This window comes from Streptopelia decaocto (assembly GCF_964273445.1).
Source record: "Streptopelia decaocto genome assembly, chromosome: 23".
In the NCBI taxonomy this organism is placed as follows: Eukaryota; Metazoa; Chordata; class Aves; order Columbiformes; family Columbidae; genus Streptopelia; species Streptopelia decaocto.
Genome location: NC_138678.1, coordinates 3,931,083 through 3,954,114, shown reverse-complemented (window position 1 = coordinate 3,954,114; position 23,032 = coordinate 3,931,083). Strand labels below are relative to the sequence as shown.

The window sequence follows — 23,032 nt, the reverse complement described above, 5'->3', positions numbered from 1 at the left end:
GCAGCTCCGCCAGCCAGAACCGGGACGTTCGGTGCGTTTTTCCGGTGGCAGAGGAGCCCGCAGCCGCCTGGCGCTCCCGGAGCCGCCGTTCCCCGTTCTGCAGAGCAGCGGGACAGCGCGGGGCGGGCGGGGCCGGGGTGGCCGCTGGGACCCGGTGAGGAAGCGAAGGGTTTAGCGTGGGGCCGCCGGGGGCTTCTCCGCCGCGCCCGGGGAACGCCCGGCAGGGGCTCCGGGGCGGGACGGACCGTTCCGCCCGCACCCCCCCCGGCGGAACCCGGTCCCGCAGCGAGCGGGTGTGCGGGGCGGGCAGCGGGGGCCCAGCCCGCCGGCCCCGCCCTCTCCCGTGCCGGGCGGGGCCGGGCAGCAGCGCCGAGCCGAGCCGAGTCTGCCCAGCGCCGGCCGAGCAGCGAGCGTGCCCAGGACACCGACCAGGTGGGTCAGACCGGCCGGGCGGGCGGCGGCGGGAGCCGGCGGGGAGCGGGCGCTGCCGCCGCTTTGGCCCCCGGGCGGGTCGGGGCGGCAGCGGGGGCTGCCCCGGGGGAGCGGGGGCTGGAGGGGACGGTCCCTCCACGGCGGGTGCTCCCGGCGCTGTCCGGGGACGGGGCATCCCCGGGGGACCCCGGCCGGGTTTGCTCTGTGGCTCCCCCGGAGAGCCCCGCTTCGGTTTGTCCCGGGAAGCGCAGCTTGCACCGCTTTCTAAAAAAATAAAGACAAAAAACCTTTCAGCCTCTTCCGCAGGCTGTAAAGTTGCAACGCTTAACCTCTGTTTTATTAAGAAAGCGCTGAAACTCTGCCCAACTAATAAACTTGGAAGTAAATCGAAATGAAATGTTCAAACATAGTATAGAGATTTCTTTAGCACATCCGAACCGGTTGCTATGCTTGCAGAGAATCGCAGGGTTGGTATGGGGAAAGGCTACACAGTCCTGGGGTTTTCGTGTGTGTCTTAAACAAAGGCTCAAAAAGCACAATTTGGATCTCATTGTTAAAAAATAGCTCAGCAACTCTTCATTTTTTTTCACTGGACACAGTTTTGTTTCAGACTGTTACGTTTTCTTGCAGGTAATGTTCTCTGGTTTCCAGTTTTGTCAGTGTTTTGTACCTGCAGTTAAGTTAATCGCTTTGATCTTTCATGAGAATTCATGGAAACATTCAGTGTACTTCATAGTTTGCCTGGGTTAGTGGGAATTACACTTCTAGCTGCTATGGAAGTGGGATTGTCAAATATTGCTTTACTGTGTGGTTTTGAGAAGCATTTTCTTGGCTATTTCCTTAGGAGTTTGCTATTAAAATACCTGCGTTTGGCTGGAGTAGCGTTTTTCTGGTGTTCACAAGGGTGTTGTAGCTGCCACATTTCCCTAATTTGCTTTGTCAAAATGTGGTTTAATGTCCTGCTGGGGAGGCCAGCGGCAGGAAGGGGCAAGTCTGACATTCCTACTGTCTTATTTTTGTGCAATTTTCTTTCCTTTTGCTAGGATGGAGACCATATGGTTCTCTCACTGGCCACCTCCTTAGAGGCACAGAGTTGTGAGCCTTACCAAGCCAGGGCTGTAATTTTGTATGCTTTTAGGACTGGTGGCATAGCATAAGAGACAAAAATACAGGCAGTATAGTTAGGTGTGGGCACTAATTATAGCGGATGCTTTACAGCAAATGTATGGGTTTGCAGGAGAACTCTTTAAAGCTGTACCCAGGGAGTGGTGGGGACACACGGAAGGCAGGGTGGTGGTTGGAAATATCCAGAATTCCCTTGCAGGAAGCCCCGTGAACGCTTCCATGGTCTCGGCTTCTCCAGCACCACCGTCTCTCCACGTTGGATGTTTTTGAGGGTAAATCCCCGCGTTTCCCCCACCTGCAGAGCAGCACCCGCGGAGCGGCGCGGGGACCCGTGTGCCGAGGAGCAGGCCGGCTCCTCGCTCTCTGGTCGCTGCCGTTCCCTCCGCGGCGTTCGCAGCCGTCTGCAGCGCGTCTGCTGTCAGCTCCGCTTCCTGTTTACACGGCACTTCGGTTTCGAGCGGGCTCTGGACCAGCCGCCGTGTCCCAGGACGCAGCCGGGTGGCTCAGCCTGAGATCATCCCGGGGAAGAAAGGCAGGAGTCGTTGTGGTTGCCCTGATCACACACGCTTTTCTTCTCCTGTAGAGTTCGATTCCAGAGCGCAAGCTGCTACACTCATTCCTTAGGGGACTCGGAATATTTCTGCTGAAATAGGTGCAATTTGATGGCCAAACTGGCAAAATTCAGAGAGAACTTAGTGTTATTTCCGGTGATGTCGTGAAAACAAATGTAAATGTTTTATGCTGTTAAAAAAAGAAAGCATAGTGGTGAGTCTTTAGCTACAGCTGGAAAGAAAAATGCTCCATTCTGTGGAGATGTAGTTGCTGAGAAAAGTCCTTAGTCTTTGTTTCTTCTCTTCCTTCCGTTTTGCTCTGATTTTGCCAGGTGTAAAACACAATTGTCAGCAGTTTACAGGGGGGGGGGAGTGTCAGTTTTCCTGTTGAAGAAAATATCAAGGGTCTGATTGTGAAAGGAAAGGGGAAATTGAAGAATGCCACATGGCTTCCACCTTCCTGTATTTCATCCTAGCAGAGCTGCCTCTGCTGGGTGACTCACTTTGTGTCTGTTGATATCTGCTGAATGGAGAACAGCTTTAACAAATGATTCTGCCCTTAGTCAACAGGAGCCCACTGAGAGGATAATATTACCCTGGGAGGAATCGTAAAGACACGTCCATTAGGACTAAGTTAATAGTTAATCAAGAGTTATTTAGAAATGTGATAGCGCAGAATCCAAACAGCAATGAAATGTATGTTCTTGTTCTTAGTGCAGTCTTACTTTGGCTTTATTTGGCCCGTGGTCATCTGATTGTTAATAGTAATTCATATCATTTTTAGTTGCCTCAGAATATATTACTGTAGATTGTCCTGGGCCTGCAAACTGCAGAGTTCTTTTATATAAAGCATTTTGAACTTCTCAAATACAAAAAAAAAAAAAAAAAACTTAAATCAGCACCATGGATAAATGTTAATTCTAGACCCTTCTGGTTGGTGTCATCGCTGGACGAAAGTTTGTTGGTGTTTATGCCTAAGCTGGCCGGCGCTGGTTCTGTTCAGGAATACAGTTTATCTTCCAGCATCAACCTGGTGGCTGATGCCAAGGGCACCATCTCCACTGCTTCCTAACGTGGCTGTGAGTGCCTGGGCTGGAAGGCAGAGGAATGTGCTGTGTCCATCTGGAGCTGCGAGCGGTTCCCTGTGCGCGGGGCCGCGGTGCAGGTGACGGGACAGCTGGAGCCGTGTCCTCCGCACACGCGGGGAACGGGACCTCTGAATAGCTCAAGGAAACTCTGTGTTGTTGGAACGGCCGCAGATCTGCTTCCCTAGTGCTTCCTTCAGCACATGTTACGCTTGACCCTGCCAGCACTAAACGCCAATAGGAGTCAAGTCATTGTCCCCAGTGGCAGATTAAGCCGTTTGGCCATTGTTGAGAGTCCAAGATTTTCCTCTCTCACCCTGGTTAAATGACTGCTTGGATGTGCAGCCAAAGCAAACATGAGCTAATAAAAAATGTAGAGATAACAGATACAGGCTAGCTGTTGTGGACTAAACAGGCGTGCGGTAGCACAAAGACATGTGCAGTTTGCTTGCATCTTCTCCGCTTTAGTTTTGAAGCTCGATTGCTTGATAAAGAAGTGGTACAGATCAAGTACAGGGGAACTGTATTTATGTGTGTCCTCTGAATAACAAGGAGGTCTGTGATGCTGCCGAGGATCCAGCGCCTGCCTCGCACGCTGTGGTGCCAACCCCAGGCTGGCGCCTCCTCACCCATGCAGCATCCAAATACTTCCCTGTATTCCCTCACAGGCCATTTCCTGGTTGGCAGGGATGCGTTCTCAATTGACTTGACTTTTTCATTGACTCAGTACACAGCCTGTGAAGGCCGTTGCTGGAAGACAACATCGAGGTCAGTAGTCAGCGGGGGGTTGTAAGGAAGCGAGATATCTATGTGTTTACCAGGAGTACCTAAGCTTATGGTAAAGTATCAAAAATATCTCTGTGCAGAAGCCACTGTGGGTGATGGGATTTGGATTGTCCCCGTGTTACGTTATAAAAGGTGCTGAAGTGAATAGCTGGAGAGGTCCTATAATTGTTGGGATATACAGCTGCTGAAGTGCTTGTCTGTGTCCAACACACGTCATCGCTGTGTGTCTGAAGGTGGCTGCCGAAGGAGGTTCTGTGCTCCCCAAAGGCTGCCGTGCCGTGGGCTCTGCTGGGACTGTGTGGTTTTGCACCCTGTCCTGCAGCCTCTTCAGTGGTGGAACGGCAAGCAGTGATCAAAAGGTTATAGAGAACCTGAGGACTGAGGGTGCGATATGACATTACAGGATTAAAGGCTGCCGGGCAGTAATTACCATGAACGATGCAGACAAGTCCAGATCTAGGAACAGTTTTTCCTCTTTCATCCCAAGCCAGTCGTGGCTCCTGCTGACAGCACACCTGGAAATGAGGTAACCCAATACTCTGCCCACATTGTTCAGATTAGCTGGGCCTTGGGCACAGACGTAGCGTGTGTTTTCTCTGCTCCTGGGCAACCTTTGTTCTCCTGCAGCCAGGAAGCCTTGCTGATGAAATGAGACAAGACAGGGGCTTCTCTTCCTTCCTTGGGAAAGACGCTCCTGAGCCACCTGTGGTCTGACTTTCCTGAGAAACACTCTTTCCAGCTGCGGAGATCTTTCTGCTATTGAAGTATGAGGCAGAAATGCTTCCAGTGCTGCCCGAACATGTTATTTAGGTCAATCGCAAGGAAGATGCCAACATGAATCAGAAAAGGAGTTGGAAGAGGAGGAAAGTCATTAGACGGCACCTTGATATCTCCTGCCAATGCAGGATTTTTCTCTGCCAGCACAGAAGCACAGTTAGAGATCATGTTCATTGTCCTCTCTGTACACTCCTGTAACTATGAGTAGCTGGACTGGAAATGAAAGAGAAGACTGCAAACAAAAGCCTTGCCCTTATCACTCTGCATCAGTGCACCTTCTTCCTGGTGTATTAATCTCTCTGAAACAGAGAGACAGAGCAAGGTCTCTTCTTTATCCCTCCGGAAAACAAGATACATCAGAATAATTGCTCTGTGTCTGTTTGGGGCAAATGAGTCTCCAGAAGGTGCTTTTGTGGAGGCACGGTCATTATGACACGTTTTTGTGGCGAGTGCTGGCTGGAACAGCCGGGTGACGTTCCCAGCGGGTGACGTTCCCAGCGGGTGACGTTCCCAGCGGGTGACGTTCCCAGCGGGTGACGTTCCCAGCGGGTGACGTTCCCAGCGGGTGACGTTCCCAGCAGGTGACACTGGGAGCGAAGCAAAGCCGACGGCCGGACCGCGCTGGGATGGGTTTTGGGCTGAGGGGATGTCAGCGATGGTGGGAAACCTAAAAACGTCCCGCTGGGCAGGGCTTCCCCTTCCCAGAGGAAGCCGCCTGGATTCACCCATTGCTCCATAGGGACCTGGAGGCTAAAACAAATTATTCTTACACAGTAGAAAACATTGGGACCAAGCTTAACTGATGAAGCAATTTGCCAGCTTTTAGCCTCCAGGACCCTGGTCCCTCAGGGCTTTCCAGCGCAGGGACTTGGGTTGGTTTCCCAGAAGGATCCTCTTGGGTGTGCGTTCTTGGCAACGCTCTGGCTCGTTACTGGCTGTTTCATTTTTCCAAGAGCCAGCTCTTGTTAGCTTCGTTCTCACAGTATTGTTTTCTTTCTAGAAGAAGCTTTTGCTGGCTCTCCTGAACTATCACATGGGAATTGCTTACTAGCTTAGATTTATTTTTTTTTGTTTTGACCCAAAGCTGCGCTTTGCTCCCCTCTGTAACGCTGCCAACATCATTTCCAGTCTCTTTTAAACATATGTTTTGCAATAATATCTAAACTCTTGGCTCCAAATAACTGCCTTACAGAGAGATTCATATCTCTTAACAAAGGAATTGAGAAGCAAATAGTGAGAACAAAAGCAACATCTTGAGAGCCTGTAAGACTATCCTGACCTCTCCCAAAGGTCTCAGCCTTGACTCCAGTGTTTCACTAGCAGACGGCAGAAATTGGGGTGGACTTGGTTTTGCATAGTCCTCTCCCCAGTCACCGCGTTAGCTGGAAATGTGCTCTGCACGTTGTTGCCATCTGGGCTTGACTGTGCTATTCTTATAATCTCCAGGGAGCCTTCTCTAGCGGAGAGCATCCCTGATGGAAGTTCTCTTTGGCTGACCTTGCACTGGGGCTCGTCTTAGTAGCGTGGATTTTTGAGATCTGACAGCAGCATTCTTCATAGGAAGAAAACCGGCTTGGGAGATGTTTTGTCCCGGCTGGGAAAGGTCTGTCACTCGCCAGCTGCATTCCCCAGGTATCCAGCGGGGTGTGTGGTAGCAAACTAAAGGGCGAGGAGGTCGATATTAACATTTTCAGAACTTCAGGAGAAAGTGCTACAGGAACGCAAAGGCCTTCAGAAAACCAACTGAAAAACTGCCTTTGCTTTAGATGGGAGAACCAGACGTGCAGGTGAGAAGGAAGTTGTGCGAGGCCGTTCAGTGAATCAGCAGCAGCGGTGGGAGCGTTCCCCCGATCTGCTGATATTGTGAAGCTCCTCCTTGGTTTGCATCAGTGTGCGCCGGGGAGGCTGCGTCCGATCTGCAGCAATAGAGACCGATGGTTGGAGAGCTGGCGTCTTGGCGCTGTGCGTCTCGCACCATGCGCTCACGGGCTTGTGTTCACTTCGGAATCACACTGTGCTGCTTTGGGACACCTTCACGGTGGCCGCTCAACACCGAACCTGCAGCACCCGTTTGTCTCCTGCTCCTCCTGTCCCGGTCGCTCTGCAGTGTAAAGTCTCTCTTCTTGGACTCTCGTGCTCTCCATCTGCACCAGTTGGAGCTCATTGCGGCTGCTTCTCCTCAAACTCCCAGAAGAGTTTGTGTGATGGTCCCCAAGAGGCTCCTTTCCCCGACTGTCCCGTCGCAGCTTCGTCCCTTTGTGTCCCCGCGCTGGGGCCGGGCAGCCCCCTCTGGCTCTCAGCAATCTTAGTGCAGTTAGACCTGGCAGATGGAGCCCGTTACCTCACTCCACAAAAATGCTTTGTTACTGAGAAAATGGAAACTGTCTGAGGTTTGGGAGCTGAATGGAGTCATTGGTGTCTGTTTTAACCGCAGTTTGGTGGTGACTGCTGAAAGTTCCCCTCTCCAAGCATTCCGTTTTCCTACACCCGTAATCTTCGTGTCATCAGAGAGCTGCGCTGATTTAACTCATTAGCTGAGCAAATGCTGCACGCTCTGCAGAACCTGCGCTGAAATCTCAGCATCTTCCAGCAAAAGAGCGATGGCCAGCCAGCAAATAACCCTTTGCAAACCCTATGCATGCTAAGCCAAATCCAGCTCTTTTGATGACCTCAGCTGTGCCTCTTGTTTACTCGATTTTTAAAAAGCTGTATTAAGATTGTTCAGGAGCTTCTTGTATAGAAAAGGCATGCATGGAGGCTTATGTTTTGTAGGGTTTTTTTTAAACAGGTATGTGAATCCTGCTTCACTTTGGTGATTTTTAAAAGTAGATTTCAGCACTGGGAATGTGGGAGCATAGGAGAAAGAATAAAAATCAGGATTGAATTGTTTGCAAGCTGGTTTTCATATTGCTGTGAATAATGACTTAGTACAGAAGAGCATTAACCTAAACACAAGGCTTGTTTTAGCCAACAGATATTTGTGTGCGTTTGTGAAACTGTGGCATCCGATGCCTCCTGCTGAGGAGGTTGCATAAGCATTATTCACCAGGCACCATAACAGAGCTGAAAGCAGCAGCGTTAGCTTTTTGGAAATCAAATGAAAGCTTTATTGATGTATTTTTAAACTAATGAATCTTAGCAGGCCAAATGAATGTCTTCCAGCTGCTACAGATGTTTTTTCCATGACTAAGTATTTTGGTGCATAGAAAAATCTAGAATAGTGGAGCCACAAGATATTAAATATTTAATTATTACCCTGGAATGTAAATACGGCTTTGATATTTTGAATTTGTTTACTCAAGTTTCAAGCATTTGCTTAGGAACTCGTCAATTAATATGGTTCTGATCTTGTTATCTGGGAAGAAGAGTGACTACTCAGCACCTTCTCAGCATTTCTTTTACATATCGGAGTGGGTTTCAGTATCAGGAATTTGCTTAACTAGAGAAATAATCGCGGCTGTTTCAGGCGGATCCCAGGGTCTCAGTGCTTTCGCCGTAATGAACTATTTCCGTTCTAGATCCCTGCTTGCTGTGGGTTTACAGCGTAACCATAAAAACCCTTTCCAGGCTGAGCTCTGCCTCCCGAGGTCTTTGGGAGGCTTTGTAAATGGAACACAAACTGTAAAAACAATCAGCAGCTGATTTTTCAAGCTGCATCTTACCAGTTTAGAGCCCATTCTGGACACATGTTGTTCCTGTGAACTGGAAAGCAACCTTGTTTCTCGAATGACAGGGATATGTGCCGCATCTCAGGAGGAGAAAGATGGACAGGGACTTGGATCTTGGTTCCATTTTTAGTTCTCCCAGGCTTGTCTTGTGCCAAAACCCACCGAGGTGCAAATCCCAGGAGGGAGATAAAATAACTCCCTGCCCTGCAGGTATTAGAAGGATAAATAATGTTTTTGCTGGTGACAGCTGTTAGGGAACTGAAGAAGCAACAATCCTATGAGAGGTACGGAATGCTCTTGCATTTATGATCTTGCACTGGATCACCATATATATTTCTGTTCTTTGCAGTAGGGAGTCAGGGAGATAAACTGCTTTCCAAGTAAATAAACTAATCGTTGGATGGTGTCCTCAAAGGAGGATTAGTTATTCTCCTCTGCCTCTTTTCTCACCATATGGAAATCTTCAACTGGAAAAGCCAGCGTTTAAACGTTAAGGTGTTTCAGTGGCTATCTTTATCTCAGCAAACACTTCATTTCAATAAAATCGCTGCGGTTCCTACCTCAGAGGGTTCTGGAGTATGGGGAGTAATAGTGGCACTTACTGAAGAGTCATTAATAGGAAAACGTACACAGTGTGTTGCATGTAACTCAGCCAGGAGAAGTTTTATTTCTAGTATTTCTCAACCCTGTGCGAACATGATGTAACTCCCAGGAAGATTAAATCTGGCCCATTGTGCTTGTGCTGAAGTCTGGATGTGTTGCTTTTGGAGAGCCCGAAGAGCTGGAGAACCAAAGGCGGCTCAGGCTGGGGAAGGCGTTGGACCAGGCGCACGGAGCGTGTCGTGCTTTGTGCTCTGTGAGGCTGTTACTCGACCGAGAATGATGGAGTAAGTGCTGTCAGACCCTCGACAGCTTCGAGTTCGAGCTTGAGGAGAAGACACAGAGCAGAACTTGGAATGAAAGTGGAAGAGGCCAATCCAGAGGCTTTGGGGAACTGAGCCCCAAGTGGATCATGATGTTTGAATAGCACTGACCCGTTCCAGTGGAAGTCAATGATTTCTGCTTCCTGCCTCGTTAGCACCTGACTTGGTAAGTCAGGCTAATAATGGTATTAATTAGCTTTTCACTTTCTGTTAGGAGTTTTCCTTGTTCTCTTTTTTTTCTGTCACGGTGACATTGAGAAATAGACGAGTTTGCAAGCAAAATATATCTGCACAAAGTCAGAATCGGAGTTCTTATGTGTCTTATGAAAACTTCGAGTAACTTGAATGTAAGTGTCCAATTTCCAGTCACAAGTAATGACATTTAAACCTCCGTAGGAAATGCAATCCCTGCGCTGATGTCACCCCCCGGGGTTATGATGCGACCGCTTTTGTTTCTGGGCAAGCACTTGAGCGTTTTGCTGGCGAAGTGATGATTTACTGGTGCGGGGCTCAGGCTGGTGGCACCTGCTCTCGCCGTCCGTCCCCGCGCTGCCGCCGGGCTTTGCGCCGCTCCGTCGCGTTCGGCCATGCAAGGTAACGGAGAACCGCTCCGGCTTTTTGTTTCCAGGGGTTTGCCGGTGTAGGACAAATAATCTGGGAACAGCGTTTTTGTTCTGGTAGAACAGAGGGAGAGCAATCAGGGTGTTGATGGTGTCTTGTTGCGGTGAAGCCTGTGATCCTCAGTGTGTAGCTGTGTGATATAAATGTTGCGAGCATTTATGCCTCTTAATAAAGCCATTTCCACTTAGTCTTTTGGATGTGTCACCAGTTTCCCTTCCATAGGTGCCACCAAAGACTCTCCATCTCCAGGAATGGAGCGGCAGAAATGGGAAAGCGCATTGCACATCCCAATCTTCTTTTTAGTTCTTGCGAGGCATTATTTCTTAGAGGTTTTATGTAAAATATGTGACAGTTATAACGGATGGCTTATATTACTTAAAATGTGCGGTATTTAAGAGGAATTTTTAAAGGTGCCAGTGAGAAATGCTTTAACAATGAGATGGATTTGAAGGTAGTTGGCCCTGTATAGTAAAAGTAAATGACACCTGATGACCAGATCAGGTAGTAGAGAGATCTTCAGCCGCAGAAGAAGGAAACGTGTTTCAGCTGGGCTGAAAGGAGCGGTGATCTTCCCAAGGATCCCATTTGTCCCCGTCCTGCGCTCTCTCGTGCTCCCGAGGCTGCAGCTGGTGCATACAGCATCTCCCCGGCAACAAATGATCTTAGTTTTGTTTCAGACCGCAGGCAAACACTTCTCGGGATGGTAACCCGAGACAATTTGTCTTTGCCAGAATTCAGTCCTTCCCCAGATTTAGAAGCTGCTCACATGCTGCGGGCTGCAGCGCTGGAATTGCCTTTGCTTGCAAGGACACCAGCAGCTGTAAAAAGCGCTTTAGACAGAGACCGTCCTGACATCTCACACAAATAACACAGGTGGGGAGGCCCCTGGTCAGTGGTTGGGATGGTGGGAGAGAGGCTGCTGGGCACCCGAGTGTCACCGCAGTGTGTCCCTGTCACCTTCCTGCCTCTCTCTTCTCTCCGCTGGTTTTGCGTGCAGGTCAAGAGCCCCGAAAGGCACAAAATTGCCAGAGTTCCAATGCGGGTTACCTTTCTCAGTCAGTACATCCGCCAGTATGCAAGAAACGAGCTACAAACGCTTATGTTTGCGAGACAAAGAATCAGCTTGGGAAAAGGAAATATTTTGACCAAATTTGGTGAAAAAATTCACTTTGCCCTTTAAGTGATAGGCGTGCATTAAATAAAACATGGCTGGTTTAAATGTCTTCTCTTGCTACTGGCTACTGTAAGTTGTTTTGTTTATTAAAAAAAAAAAACAACCTGAAGTTGAGCAGAGCCTTAATAGCATAGAGCGGGCAGGCTTTATGGAGACAGTTTGAAGGAGTTGAGCTCAGCCCAGGCGGGTTTGCTGTCCGTGTGCTCTCGGGAGCAAGCCCCAAGCAGCCCCTCCATTCCCTTTATGTGCAAAACACAGGGATAACCTCATCAGTACCTTTTATTCAGGGACTACAAAAAGCTTTATAATCACTAACTTAAATTATGTATCACCTCAGCAGTAGGAATGGCTTCATCCTCAATGTAAAGAACAGCTGCCTCTAAGGGACAGAGGAGTGAAAACTACAGCGTAAGGCTAGAATTGTAAGAGAACTCTTGGGAAATAGAGCGGAATTCCTTTATTTTACAGCGATATCTGTGCTGAGATGCACAGACTCCAAGAAATAGCAACTAGAGCAGTCAGATTATTTTTTCTGCGTATCGGCCGCGATGTCTGTTTGAATTGCGAGATTCTTGTGTGCTGAGCAGATCTGAGATGAAGGTAACTTGGCCTCAGTGTGCAGTTAGTCATTTCCTGTCGTGCTTTCACGTTTGAGTTCTAGTGTACTGGATATGACCTTTATTTCATGGGGCAAAGAGATTTTGAAACATTATTGCCGGAGCCCTGGATTTGTGCGGTTGGATAAGCAGTCAGGCATTTGTATGGCTATGGGCCAGCTTTGGTGGGTTCCATGGGCATCAATCAGTGCAGTCCAAAATCAAACTTTCGTTGTTCGATTATAACCCTCACAACATGCTTATTCTTTGGGATTCCCTTTTTCTTTCCGTAATAGGGCGTTCTCTGGGCTTCTGCGTTGGGAAGGTTTAGGACATCCCAGGGTCTGTGCAGCAGAGTCCTCTCTGAGTTTGGGGCATGGATGCCTTCTCCTATTTTATCTTTGTGGGCAAATGCTTGTTTCTGGCCAGCACTGACTTCATGCAGGGGGCCTTGCTCCTCGTGCAAGATGGTAATTTCAGTGAACAAGAAAACACGCTACAACAAGCAGGTTAACATGAAGCACCATGTATACCAACGTCAGTTTCATGTACATTTATATATACTCTCGTCGTGGCTTCCTTGATGAAACCTCACCCAGTTACGATCCCTTCCCACCACCTTTTCTTGTCCATCACTTCATGATGACACAGGCAAAGATGGTTCACAGATCAATTATAGCACTTCTAAGCAATGGGCATTTCACTGTCCGGATTGGCTTCTGCCTAGACCTGGTGTGAAACCTGGGCTCTGCCCATTCATTTGTTTTGTATGGTTGATGACTATCAGTGGTTGTTTTGTGTTCTTGCAGTGCTGTTTGTTACCAGTAGGATGATGGTTAATGTACGGTCTGCTCAAAAGGTCTAAACGGCCTGTTCAGCTCTGCACGGGCAACACGTTCCTCGTTCTTGCCCAGTTTTCTAGTTGAAAGAGGAAAACTGGGGGAATTTGTGGCACATGGTGTGGTTTGTCGAGCACCCACTAGCTGGTGGCGTTTTTGCCGGGGCCGTTGAGGCTGAGCCGCCCCGAGCAGATGGGAATTGTGTGCGTTCTGCTGCGGGGATGCAGTGTGAGGGGTGCAGTGCAGCACTGGCAGCCCCCGCAGCGGCACTGGCGGTGCTGGGCTGTGCTGGTGCTGTGCCCCAGGGCTGTCACAAACGAGGACAGCCTGAGGATTGTGTGCGCTCGCTCTCGGTTCCACTGGTTTTGACACCAGCGTTAGCATATCTGAACAGGACTATATCCTCCTCTCTTAAATGGGATGACTAATGTGCTTGAGGGGAGGAGGGAGCCAGAGTCCAGAAAGCAGCGGCACGCTTGTTCCTTCCTCATTTTTGCGAATTGATACGAGCAGCCGTTTCGCTGGACCGTGACTGTCGCTCCTCTGGTCACACTGTGACCAGTCACACTCCCTGAAACTTGGCTCCAGCGTCTTTCTGCGTATGACGGTCATCCTGGCCAGGTGAGGTCGTGGCTGTGCCGACGGTCCCTGCGAGGACTCTGCCCCCGCGCATCCCTTGGTACTGGAGGTTTCGGAGCTGTCTGCGGAGGTTCGGGCTGGGCGGCAGCTCGGGGGCCAGATCCGAGGGCGGGAAGTGACTCAGAGGCGCTGGAGCCAGCGGGCGAGGGCGTGATGCAACACGGCTCCCACGGTGCGGCGGTGCCCTGCGAAACACCCGCACCTTTCTGGCAAAGTGCCTCACCTGAGAGCAGGATCTGCTTTACCAGCAGATGGGGGGTGTTGTTCCCACTGCGCCAGGTCTACAGGTGCGCTCATGAGTTTGGGAGCAGAGCGAGAGGTGCAGACAGAGGCAGCGGCGTGAGGATGTGCAGAGGAACCCCCGGGGAGCCCCTGGGCTGGCCACGCTGGCCCCGGCTGCGCTGTGCAGTGGCCACGAGCAGATCCACAGCACTGGTGTCAGGAAACGTGGACTGAAAACGTTCCCAGCCTAATGGAGGGGCTGGAGCTGCTCCTCGGAGCAGGCAGCTGGTTTCCCTTTTAGGGTCGGCAGCAAGCAGAAACAATTTCAGGCAGATTCCAGGACCCATAATGGTTCTGGAAAGCCAACGGGAACAAAAAGCGTTCTTCTCCTCTTCTGACCTTGGAGCGCATTGAGGACGGTCTTCCAAAGCCTCGTCCCTGGACGGTTTCGTCCTTACATGGGGAGCGCTCGCCTGTCCCGGCGGGTTGTGCGCTGCCTGTGTTTAGGTGTGACCTGCAGCCGCACGAGCTGCGCTCAGGGCAGCCCAGGGAGACGGGAATAGGCAGGAACCTGACAGGCAGTGAAAGGCAGGTCTGTTCCTGCGTCCTGGAAGGATTAAGTGTTTCCCTTGGGTTGCTCTGGGATCACTTCATGGAGCAGCTGGTTGTGACCTGACAACCAACAACAAACTGGTGTGAAGTTACACAGGGTTATGGGTTCATCGTATACATGAGACCTCTCGCCGAAGGAGTTTGTTGTGGCAGGAATCATCTCAAAAGGCTGGTTAAACTCTTGAGTGATGGCGTGTAGCAGAAAGCCTGGCCCTGGACAGTCTGTATGGCCTCCTTTGCATAGTAAGTCCCAAGTTTAAAGACACTAAAATTAATGTAATAGTCTCTGGGGCTGTTGCTAAGCCATCTGCTCTCCTGTTGCGGACAATGACACCGGGGTGGTGTTAGGTGTATGTTATTCTCTAATTAGAAAGTGGACTCTGCTGTGCGTCCTTGACAAATCGCTGACCTTTCTCATACGTGAAGCTATTCTCAGCTCTGTTCCAGACTGATCAGATTTGCATCCTGGAGCACTTTAAATGTTGTTTGTGAGAGGAGCTCTTGTTCCCAAAGCTGTTTGTTCATGGGCACAGGAGAGGAACCGAACTTCCTTTCCTCCATGAGCATGACTATATCTGTCAAAGGGAAAGGGTAAGCAGCTGGCAGACATATATCTGGTGTTTATTTTTGTCCTCAGACAGCCAGCAAACAGCTGAGAGAATACCCCGCATCCAGCTCCACCGTCCCCATGTACGAGGCACCTGCTCCTGTAGACCTTGTCCCACAGGGACCGCAGCCATCTGGTAATGGGCAAGCGAGCACGTGGCCACTGCAGTCCCATCGCTTTCGGGCAGCACCTTGGTTGGTACTTGAGGGCGTTCCGTGCATCAGCCTCGCACACAGCGAGCGTGCACAGCGTGGTGCAGGCTGCAGTGTGAGCGCGTGCTAATGAGCACGCACAGTGACTGCCTACGTTGTGCCTTCTGAATCTGAGCCTCAATTAGAGACTTCTTTTAATCCACGTTAAAACTCCACCTCTTTTCTTCATGAATGGAGACAATTTCCAGGTTCCTCATCACAACCGCAGTAAGAATTGTGGGGTTTTCTACTATTTTACTCTCTTTCTTTTGTCCCACCTTCGTCTTCTCTGTGAACTTGGTCTCCGGCAGTGCAATGTCCTCAGGGGTGAAGATGCAGAGTTTGCTTTGGCATCGCGTAGGGCTGTGACACCCCTGCCCAGCACCGCATGCGGGAGCAGAACAAAGAGAGCAAACGGCTTATCTAATACAAATAACCCTGAGCAAACTTCCTGGGCCCGTTCATTTTTTTTCTGTGGAAAGGGCAGCGTGGAGTCTGATCCCCTGCGCTCCCACAGCAGCCTCGGCCACGTGGTGCTCCGGGACTTGCTCTGCTGGCCACCCCGGCGTCCGTCACCCCGACATCTGCCACCTGCGCCCCCCCAGCCCGCACAGAGCCCGCCGCCTGGAGAGCAGGAGCCTGGCGCACACAGCGTGCAGCAGCCATAGGCAGACTTTGGGGAGAAGCCACTCAAAGCGGCGGCCAGCATGGCACGCTGCTTTGGGGCCTTCCTTGGTGCTGGCCAAAGGGTTCTGGGGGGCTCAACAGTGCCAGCTGCCCTCGTGGTGGAGGAGAGCAGGACCAGCGCTGCCAGGAGCATGTTCCTTGTTTTGAGTGTGGGGACCGGGGCTCGCAGAGGGACACTGAGTGCTTGGAGGCTGAGTGTGTGTCACTGGTAGAACCCAGGGCTGCTCCATCAAGCTGCTTTTCCTTCCCTCACGTTCACGTCCTCTGACTCTATGTTACAGGACCACAAAGATAAAGCGCAGCCCATTGAGCAAACATGGCAGCTCCCCGCTCTGGCGGTACCACGGCTCCCAGGGTAGGAGCGCTCGTCAGAGGCCCTTTTATTACAGACACACCTTGGAAAGTTCCCTTCGACAGGGCTGGGAGGAGGAGGGTTGTTAATTTGATTTTCATTCTTTGCCAGAGAGAAAGGTCCCGGGTGGCTGCAGGGAGCGCAGGCAAGTGGGGCGGCCGAGGAGGAGGCGGGTGAGCAGCGGCCAGGACCCCCATGGGTGCTGGGGCTGCTGGAGCTGCTGCCGGGGGGCGAGCACCCCTGGGGTGCCCCGGAGGGACAGGGCAGAGCTGGGCAGCAGGTCCAGGTTGGCTCCTGGCACCCCCTGGCTCCCCGGGGCAAACTGTGGGGGCAGCTGTGGGGTGGTCAGCGGGGCAGGCGACAGCCGGGTACCGAGAGCATCTGAAAAGGGACTTTGTTCCCCTGCTGCTGGTCACGTAGGCATCTGGGAACACTAGATTTATTCACCGGCAGTGCTATCGGCACATACCAGGCCTGACAACAGCTGGGAGCAGTGTGGCTTGACCAAGAATAGCCCTGGGGAGCTCGGTGCTGTGAGTCAGAGCTGTCTGGATCAGCTCCCGCCCTGGGGCTGCCTGGCCGGGGAGCCCCGAGGAGGGAGGCAGGGGCTGGGGTGAGCTCCTGGCCCCATTAAGTGCCAAACTGTAGACCGAGCCATAATAGCTCTTTCTGAAGTGGGTGGGTTCATGAAGAAAACTGCAGCATGCGGCACTCTGCAGCCGACTGCTCAGATGTAATTCCATGGGCTTGTCTACACTTGATAGCGACCTGTATTAAAGAAGGGTGTGATTTTGCAAGTGGAAAACTCCATATTTAGGAATAACCAGGTTAAACCAAACAGAAGGAACAACATGTGCAAAAGGGTTCGCTGGGATGTGGCTTCACAGCCGGGCACAGCGCAGGGTGCCTGGTTTCTGCTCCCCTGCGGAGCAGCTGCTTGGAAGTTCTGGAGAAGTTCCAGCATCCACAGCGATGACAGCCCCGGCAGGCAGAGCATCGGCTCCCGGCCATCAGGAGGAATCCTGCCGCTGGTCCAGGCCGTGCTGGTGGCTGAGCGGGGGTCTCTGGTGTGCCTAAGCGCTCCGGCTGTTGAACTTGAGTATAAAGCCAAGATTCCTCCCAGGCCCCGAACGTGCGCAGGCTCTTTTGGCAGCGCGTGCAGTCACGGAGCAGGTGCAGCCGCTCAGGTCTGTCCTGTCCCCACAGCGGCTCTTTGTTGGCTCAGCGCAGGGACTCACGGTCCTCGTCCTCTGGAGGTGGCAGGGATGTGGTGGGCAGCGTAAGCTGACACTGACCCAGCGTCTCCACGTGTCTCGCAGCAGGTGAAGGAGGCCCTCAGGCTGGCACCATGACAGAGTGCTTCGACTGCGACAACTGCAAGGAGTCCTTGTACGGGCGCAAGTACATCCAGATGGACAACGGCCCGTACTGCATCCCCTGCTACGACGCGCACTTCGCCAACACCTGCGATGAGTGCAAAGAGCTGATCGGCCACGACTGCAGGGTGAGGACGGGGCCCCGCGGCTGGGCAGGGCGGCTCCTGCGCCGCGCGGTCCCCCCTCACCTCGCTGTCCTCCCCAGGAGCTGTACTACGAGGATCGCCATTACCACGAGCACTGCTTCCGCTGCTTCCGCTGCGATCGCTCTCTGGCCGATGAGCCGTTCACCTGCCAAGGCGAGGAGCTGCTGTGCAATGACTGCTACTGCAGCGAGTTCTCCTCCAAGTGCATCGCCTGCGAGAAGACCGTCATGCCAGGTAGGAGCGGGCAGACTCGAGCGCTGCAGTTTGTTCCTGGTTCTAGGGCTGCAGGGTCCATCACCGGGGCAGCAAGGACGAGAGCTGGATTTCTGCTCTCCTGCCACGCTGTCACTGCACAGAGTGGGCCAGGCACTTGACTTGTCTGGCAGGACAGCAGGGTCCTGAGCTGCGATCACCACAGAAGACCATTCCCCTTTGTCATGGGGAAGCAGGCTGGGGAGGAGATCACAAAGGATTTCCTGGGCATTTTCTGGTGTGTGCTGATGAGAAGGAATGACTGATGGGGTGTGTGTGTCTCTGCAGATGGCCTGAGGCAAAGGAGTGTCTTTGCTTGGCCATTCTGACTCCATCTTCAGATATGGGTTAGGACAGGCGGGTGCTGGGGGCACGTTCCTGCAGCCTCCCCTTGGAATGGGGGGTGGGCCTGGGGCTCCCCACTCCAGCTGCTTGTGGGAGGGTGGGCACAGGGCGGGTGTGCAGCACCGCAGCTTGTCCTGCGCAGCCACCCGTGTCCCCTGCGTGTGCTGCTCCCTCCTGTCACAACACGTGCGGCTCTCTCTGCAGGATCCCGTAAGCTGGAGTACAACGGACAGACCTGGCATGAGCATTGCTTCATCTGCAGCAGCTGCCAGCAGCCCATCGGGTCACGGTCCTTCATCCCAGACCAGAAGGATTATTACTGTGTCCCCTGTTACGAGAGCAAGTTTGCTCCTCGCTGCACCCGTTGCAAAAAGGTACGTCTGGCCAAACAGCCCAAAGCCCTGAGTTCTCTGGTCCAGGGACGTTCTCCCTGCTCCTCTCGGAGCCGCAGCAGGGATGGGTTCAGGCGCCAGCACCCCTCCCGCTGCTGGTCTGCGCTGCAGCCTGTGTCCCTGTGCGTCACCAGCTCTCTTCCCGCAGACCCTGACCAAGGGAGGAGTGACTTACCGGGACGAGCCGTGGCACAAGGAGTGTTTCGTCTGCACGGGCTGCAAGACCCCGCTGGCTGGGCAGCAGTTCACCTCCCAGGATGACAACCCGTACTGCATCAAGTGCTTTGGAAATCTCTATGCCAAGAAGTGCAGCGCCTGCACCAAGCCCATCACAGGTGAGCACAACAGCGTTGGTCACGGGGTGCTCTGCAGAGCAGGGCATGACCTGCCCCGTTTCCAGACATGGTGATTTCTCTGGGTGGAGCTGCCTCCTCGATTGTACGTGTTCCTCAGGCCCATACGGTGCTTGTACGTGTCCTTGCTCAGGTGTCTCCAGGCACTTGGTGCCCCCCAGGGACACAGGCAGGGGAGTGCAAGGTGCCCTCAGGCGTGTCCCCCACAGACACGGCTGCAGCCGCTTTCCAAGGAACCCAAAGAGAGAGGATCTCTGCTACAGGGGCCCGAGGGTGAACTGTGCCCCTTGCGAGGAATTCCCTCTGCCCAGGGGTAAAGGCTCCCAAAATGCCCCCGCACAGTGTGATCTCTTATCTCCAGCTTGGCTTGTTTGAGACTGGTTGCCACGTCCTGTGGAAACATTGCTCATGGACAGGGAAAGCCAGAGACTCCCAGCCCCAGCTGGAGCAGCAGCTGCTGCAGGGGGGTCTGGAGCTGTTGTCCCTGCCTAAGCCAGGGGGAGCAGGGGCTCCATTTCTGCAGAAACCCTTGAGAGGGTCTGGCCGCCTTCCTGTCCTCCCCCACTTGGCCTTTCCCTTTGCAGCTCTTGCCTCGTGCTGCTGGGAAGGCCGGCAAAGCCGTGAGTCAGCGGTGACTCAGAGGGTGACTCTGGCTGAGGACAGGGCACCCCGCTTCCCATCTGCTCCTTATCACTTTGTCACAGTTGTGGGGAGAAGGGGTCACAGCCCCCGAGCGCAGCGGCTGCCGGCAGAGGAAGGAAGCTGCCCCCAGAGCCGTGGAGGAGCCCGGGCCTGGGCTCTTCCCAGAGTTTCACCAGCACCGTCCTTGCAAGGAGCTGCCGGGGGCCTCCCGACAGCCCCCTCGTTCGCTGCGATGGTGCAGCTCCGTTCCTGCTCCTCTCTGGGGAGAAAATAGTGATTCTGAGAATCTCAACCCTACAAAATCCAGTGCGAAATCATTTTGTTCCTCTTCCCCCATGAAGAGTGGAGATTCATATTTCAGACGTGTTTGGTCCTGGGGTGTTCGGGTGCCACAGTGCAGCCAAAGACCTGACTGGGAGTCAAACGGGCCAAGACCCGGCCTGTGTGGGAAGCTGGTCCCGGTTTCCCCAGGGGCTCTAACGCTGCGCTCTGTCCCTCCCCTAGGCTTTGGCGGTGGTAAATACGTCTCCTTTGAGGACCGTCACTGGCACCATAATTGTTTTAACTGCGCCCGCTGCAACACCTCGCTGGTCGGGAAAGGCTTCATCCCTGACAACGATGAGATCCTGTGCCGTGACTGCAGCAGCGACCTATGAGCCTCCGAGGACACCGTGGGGCAGGGCCTTTCTCTATTCTTCAGGGTCTTTGTGCCAGACGCCCCCACAACGTTCCAGGGGCTGGGCACAAGGCACAGGAGATGGGGGCTGACCCCAAACCGCGGTGTGTGCAGGGGATTCCTGTGCCCCTCCTGAAGGCTAGAGTACGCTGTGCTATGGCTCTTTGCAGAGTCAAAGCTAAATAAAGTTGAAAAAGGAGCTTCAAGATCCCCCCCATTATTTACTCTTTCTTCTTGCTTCCTGTCTGACCAGGCACGAGCTGAGCAAAGGGCAGCAGCAGCTTCAGCGTTGGGTGCTGGGTCTGCATGCGTTGGCTCGCCTGGCACAGCACTGACTTTTCTCCTTCCCCATGTGCTTCCCTCGCTCTGTGTGATGCCCGGCAGCAGCTCCTGGTCCCCGTGGCGCGGCCGTGCTGCCTGCGTGGCGGGCGGTTTGCAGCACAGCCTGTCCGGGCGTGCAGGGCCCTCTGTGCCCCGTTTGGAGACACCAGGCTGGAGCGTGGCCAGAAGAGCGCGTGTCCTGCCAGGTGGGACCCACCAGGTTTCTGTAGCCACCTCACCGTTTGCGGGCCAGACCCTTTGCCGTGCACGTCTCTGTGGAGGAGGAGCTCTCGCTCAGATGTGGATGAGGAGCTCAAATCGCTTGCAGGTACCCCCTGCCCGCACCGTTCCTGTCCATCTGCACTGTGGTCTCCCGCGGCTGCCCCTGCGTTGGCTGGGCTGGGGCTGGTGGGTCCTGGCCACTGGTTTCCCCCCTAGATGCACTGGGACACTGGTGGGGAGGGTCTGCAGGGGCTCCCCTGGCCACACTCGTCCCTCGCTGTGTCCCAGATTAAAGCAAAGGTGACACCTGGGCTGCCATGCAGGGGGACTTTGCAGCTCCCCAGTCCCTGCGTTGGCCCTGTGTAAAATCAGACACCTTGAGCCTTCCCAAAGCCACCCCAGGGCTGGAGCCGTCCCTGCCTGCCGCCCGAGCTGGCTCTGGTCCCCAAGGCCCCTCTGCAGTGGGACACTCACGCTGCCTTGTCTCTACAGCCCTTTTGCTTCTGTCTTGCTGTCAGCACTTGTGCTGACCCTGCTTTCCTGCTTACACAGCCACGTGCTTTTCCCAAAGCATCTCCTTGTGGGTTTATTTTTCTCTTTTGTACTCTTTTTTGTCATGAATATCTGTCGTTTTGTAACCAACCGCAGGATGAAGGGGCTAGCCCTCCCCTCCCAGGCCTCACTTAGGAACAGAAAATGTTATGCATGTTGAAGTGTTGTTAACTCTGTATGCGGATCCTTGTTAAACCCTCGTTTGAAAGCTTTGATGCAGGTAAATCAGAGTTTGTGCGTTTGCTATTCTGAGGAGCTTGGAGCAGTCTCTAGAAGGAAGTGTCCCGAACCTCAGCCTCCTGTGTATTTCCTACGGCTTTATATAATAAACCGTTTTAGTGACGCTTGCTCTCCTGTGTTTCTTGAGCAGCAGGCGCAGGGCAGAGCGCTCTGTGCTCAGTCTTGTCCTCGCCCTGACCCTGCGCTGGGGCCGGCAGATCCCCGCAGGGCTCCTGCTCCCCTCCCCAAACCACAGGCAGTCCCGTGGGTGACGGCAGAGGAGCAGCAGCGGGTTCCCGGTGCCTGTCTGTCCGTGCTGGCTGTCTGTCCGGGCAGGCTGTTCTGCGGGACAGGCCCCAGCAGGACTCGGTGGGTGCTGGTGCCCCCGGGCAGGCTGTTGGGCCGTGCTCAGCAGAGCCAGGACTCTGCACGGCTGCGGGAACCCATATGGCTGCGGTACCGAGTCATATCTCACTGTGTAGATTATCGTCCTTCCCGTTGCGACATGTACCCCCTGCGTACATGGGCTTTCGGGGGGAAGTTTGGTGGGGAAGTCGCTGTCGTCTCCACTCGAGGTGGAGGGACTGATCTCCTCCTGGCAGCCTTCCCCACAGCCGTGTGTGCTCATTACTCACTTTTATCAACCAGGGAGCCATTTATTCCCCCAACATCTGAAACTACTTTCCACAGATTCCTTTACATTTACAAACAGCTGCCCCGACTTCCTCTGGGCTCCCCCGCTCCCTTCCCCTGCGCAGGGCCGGGCTCCGTGGCTGCTCCAGCAGGACGGGCACAGCCCGCCTGGGACCTCAGCGCTGCCTCCGTCCGTGCGCGTTCTTGGCTCCTCCAAAAGCTCCTGCTCTGGCAGCTAACGGGGTTTTAAAAGCGAGGTTTTTGCTGCTGTTGTGCCCTGCGCCAGGCTCCGGTTTTGCTGCGGCTCCAGCCCGCGAGGTTTCCCGCTGAGCCTGTCCTCCGCAGCAGCGCCACAAACCCTCGTTTCTGCAGCGCCGTTTCCAGGGATTAACCACAAAAGGTTTCTGTACAAAGGGCCCCCGGGCTCCTCTTTCAGTCAGCCTCAAGAGCCTCACGTTTTTAGCCAAAAAAGGAAATGACCCAGCTGCACGTAGCATTGGAACATCTGGATTTTATCCCTGTCATGAATGGGTCATGGCTACGCACGGCCCAGAGCCTGATTTACAGGAGGGGGAGGGTGATGTCATGCACAAACATCCCCCGGGACTCCCAGAGTGCGGGTCTAAAACAGTCATGAAAATATTATTAAGCACAGGCGAACGGCGCAGGGGGAGGGCAGGGCTGGGGCTGCGCAGGGAAACTCGCTGGGGGTGTAGAAAGAGCCCCCGGCATTACCCAAACGTGCCCGAGCTGTGCTGCCGGCCACTGCCTCGGCCTGGCGGGAGCTCAGCACGGGACCAAGATGGGCTTTACAGAACTGGGAATGGGTTTTATGGGGCCAGGATGGGGTTTATGGGACTGGGGACGGGCTTTACAGCCCTGAAAGGCAGATCCACGTCTGAGCTGCTCCCTGTCCCAGCCCTATGAGGTCCCAAAGGAGCCGATTGCTCCAGGCCAGGGCACGTGCCGGTGGGAGAGCAGGGCCCTGCGTGGGCTGGTGCGGCCGTGGGGCTCGG

General features: G+C 53.5%; 2 protein-coding genes across 7 annotated transcripts in view; one reads left to right on the top strand and one right to left on the bottom strand.

The window, feature by feature from the left end:
- The window catches only part of UTP11 (UTP11 small subunit processome component), a 175,802-nt gene that overhangs the window by 5,068 nt on the left and 147,702 nt on the right, over nt 1-23,032 (bottom strand). The gene's annotated exons all lie outside the window — the stretch shown is intronic.
- Nucleotides 173-21,506, top strand: FHL3 (four and a half LIM domains 3). Of its 6 annotated transcripts, none has more exons than XM_082071659.1 (6): nt 173-432; nt 17,207-17,391; nt 17,469-17,643; nt 18,211-18,380; nt 18,547-18,733; nt 19,898-21,506. In XM_082071659.1, exons 2-6 carry the CDS (start codon nt 17,236-17,238, stop codon nt 20,047-20,049), a joined length of 840 nt encoding a protein of 279 aa, XP_081927785.1. In that variant the 5' UTR covers nt 173-432; nt 17,207-17,235; the 3' UTR covers nt 20,050-21,506. The 6 variants fall into 6 exon arrangements, with proteins under 6 accessions (XP_081927785.1, XP_081927782.1, XP_081927783.1 ...); XM_082071656.1 differs by having other exon boundaries at nt 300-432; nt 17,210-17,391; XM_082071657.1 differs by lacking the exon at nt 173-432 and adding an exon at nt 9,493-9,513.

Excerpts from the sequence above, each read along its gene's own strand:
- FHL3 (XM_082071654.1), top strand. Across the intron at positions 17,392-17,468 it reads TGATCGGCCACGACTGCAGG|GAGCTGTACTACGAGGATCG; the intron begins GTGAGGACGGGG and ends TGTCCTCCCCAG. Across the intron at positions 17,644-18,210 it reads CGAGAAGACCGTCATGCCAG|GATCCCGTAAGCTGGAGTAC; the intron begins GTAGGAGCGGGC and ends CTCTCTCTGCAG.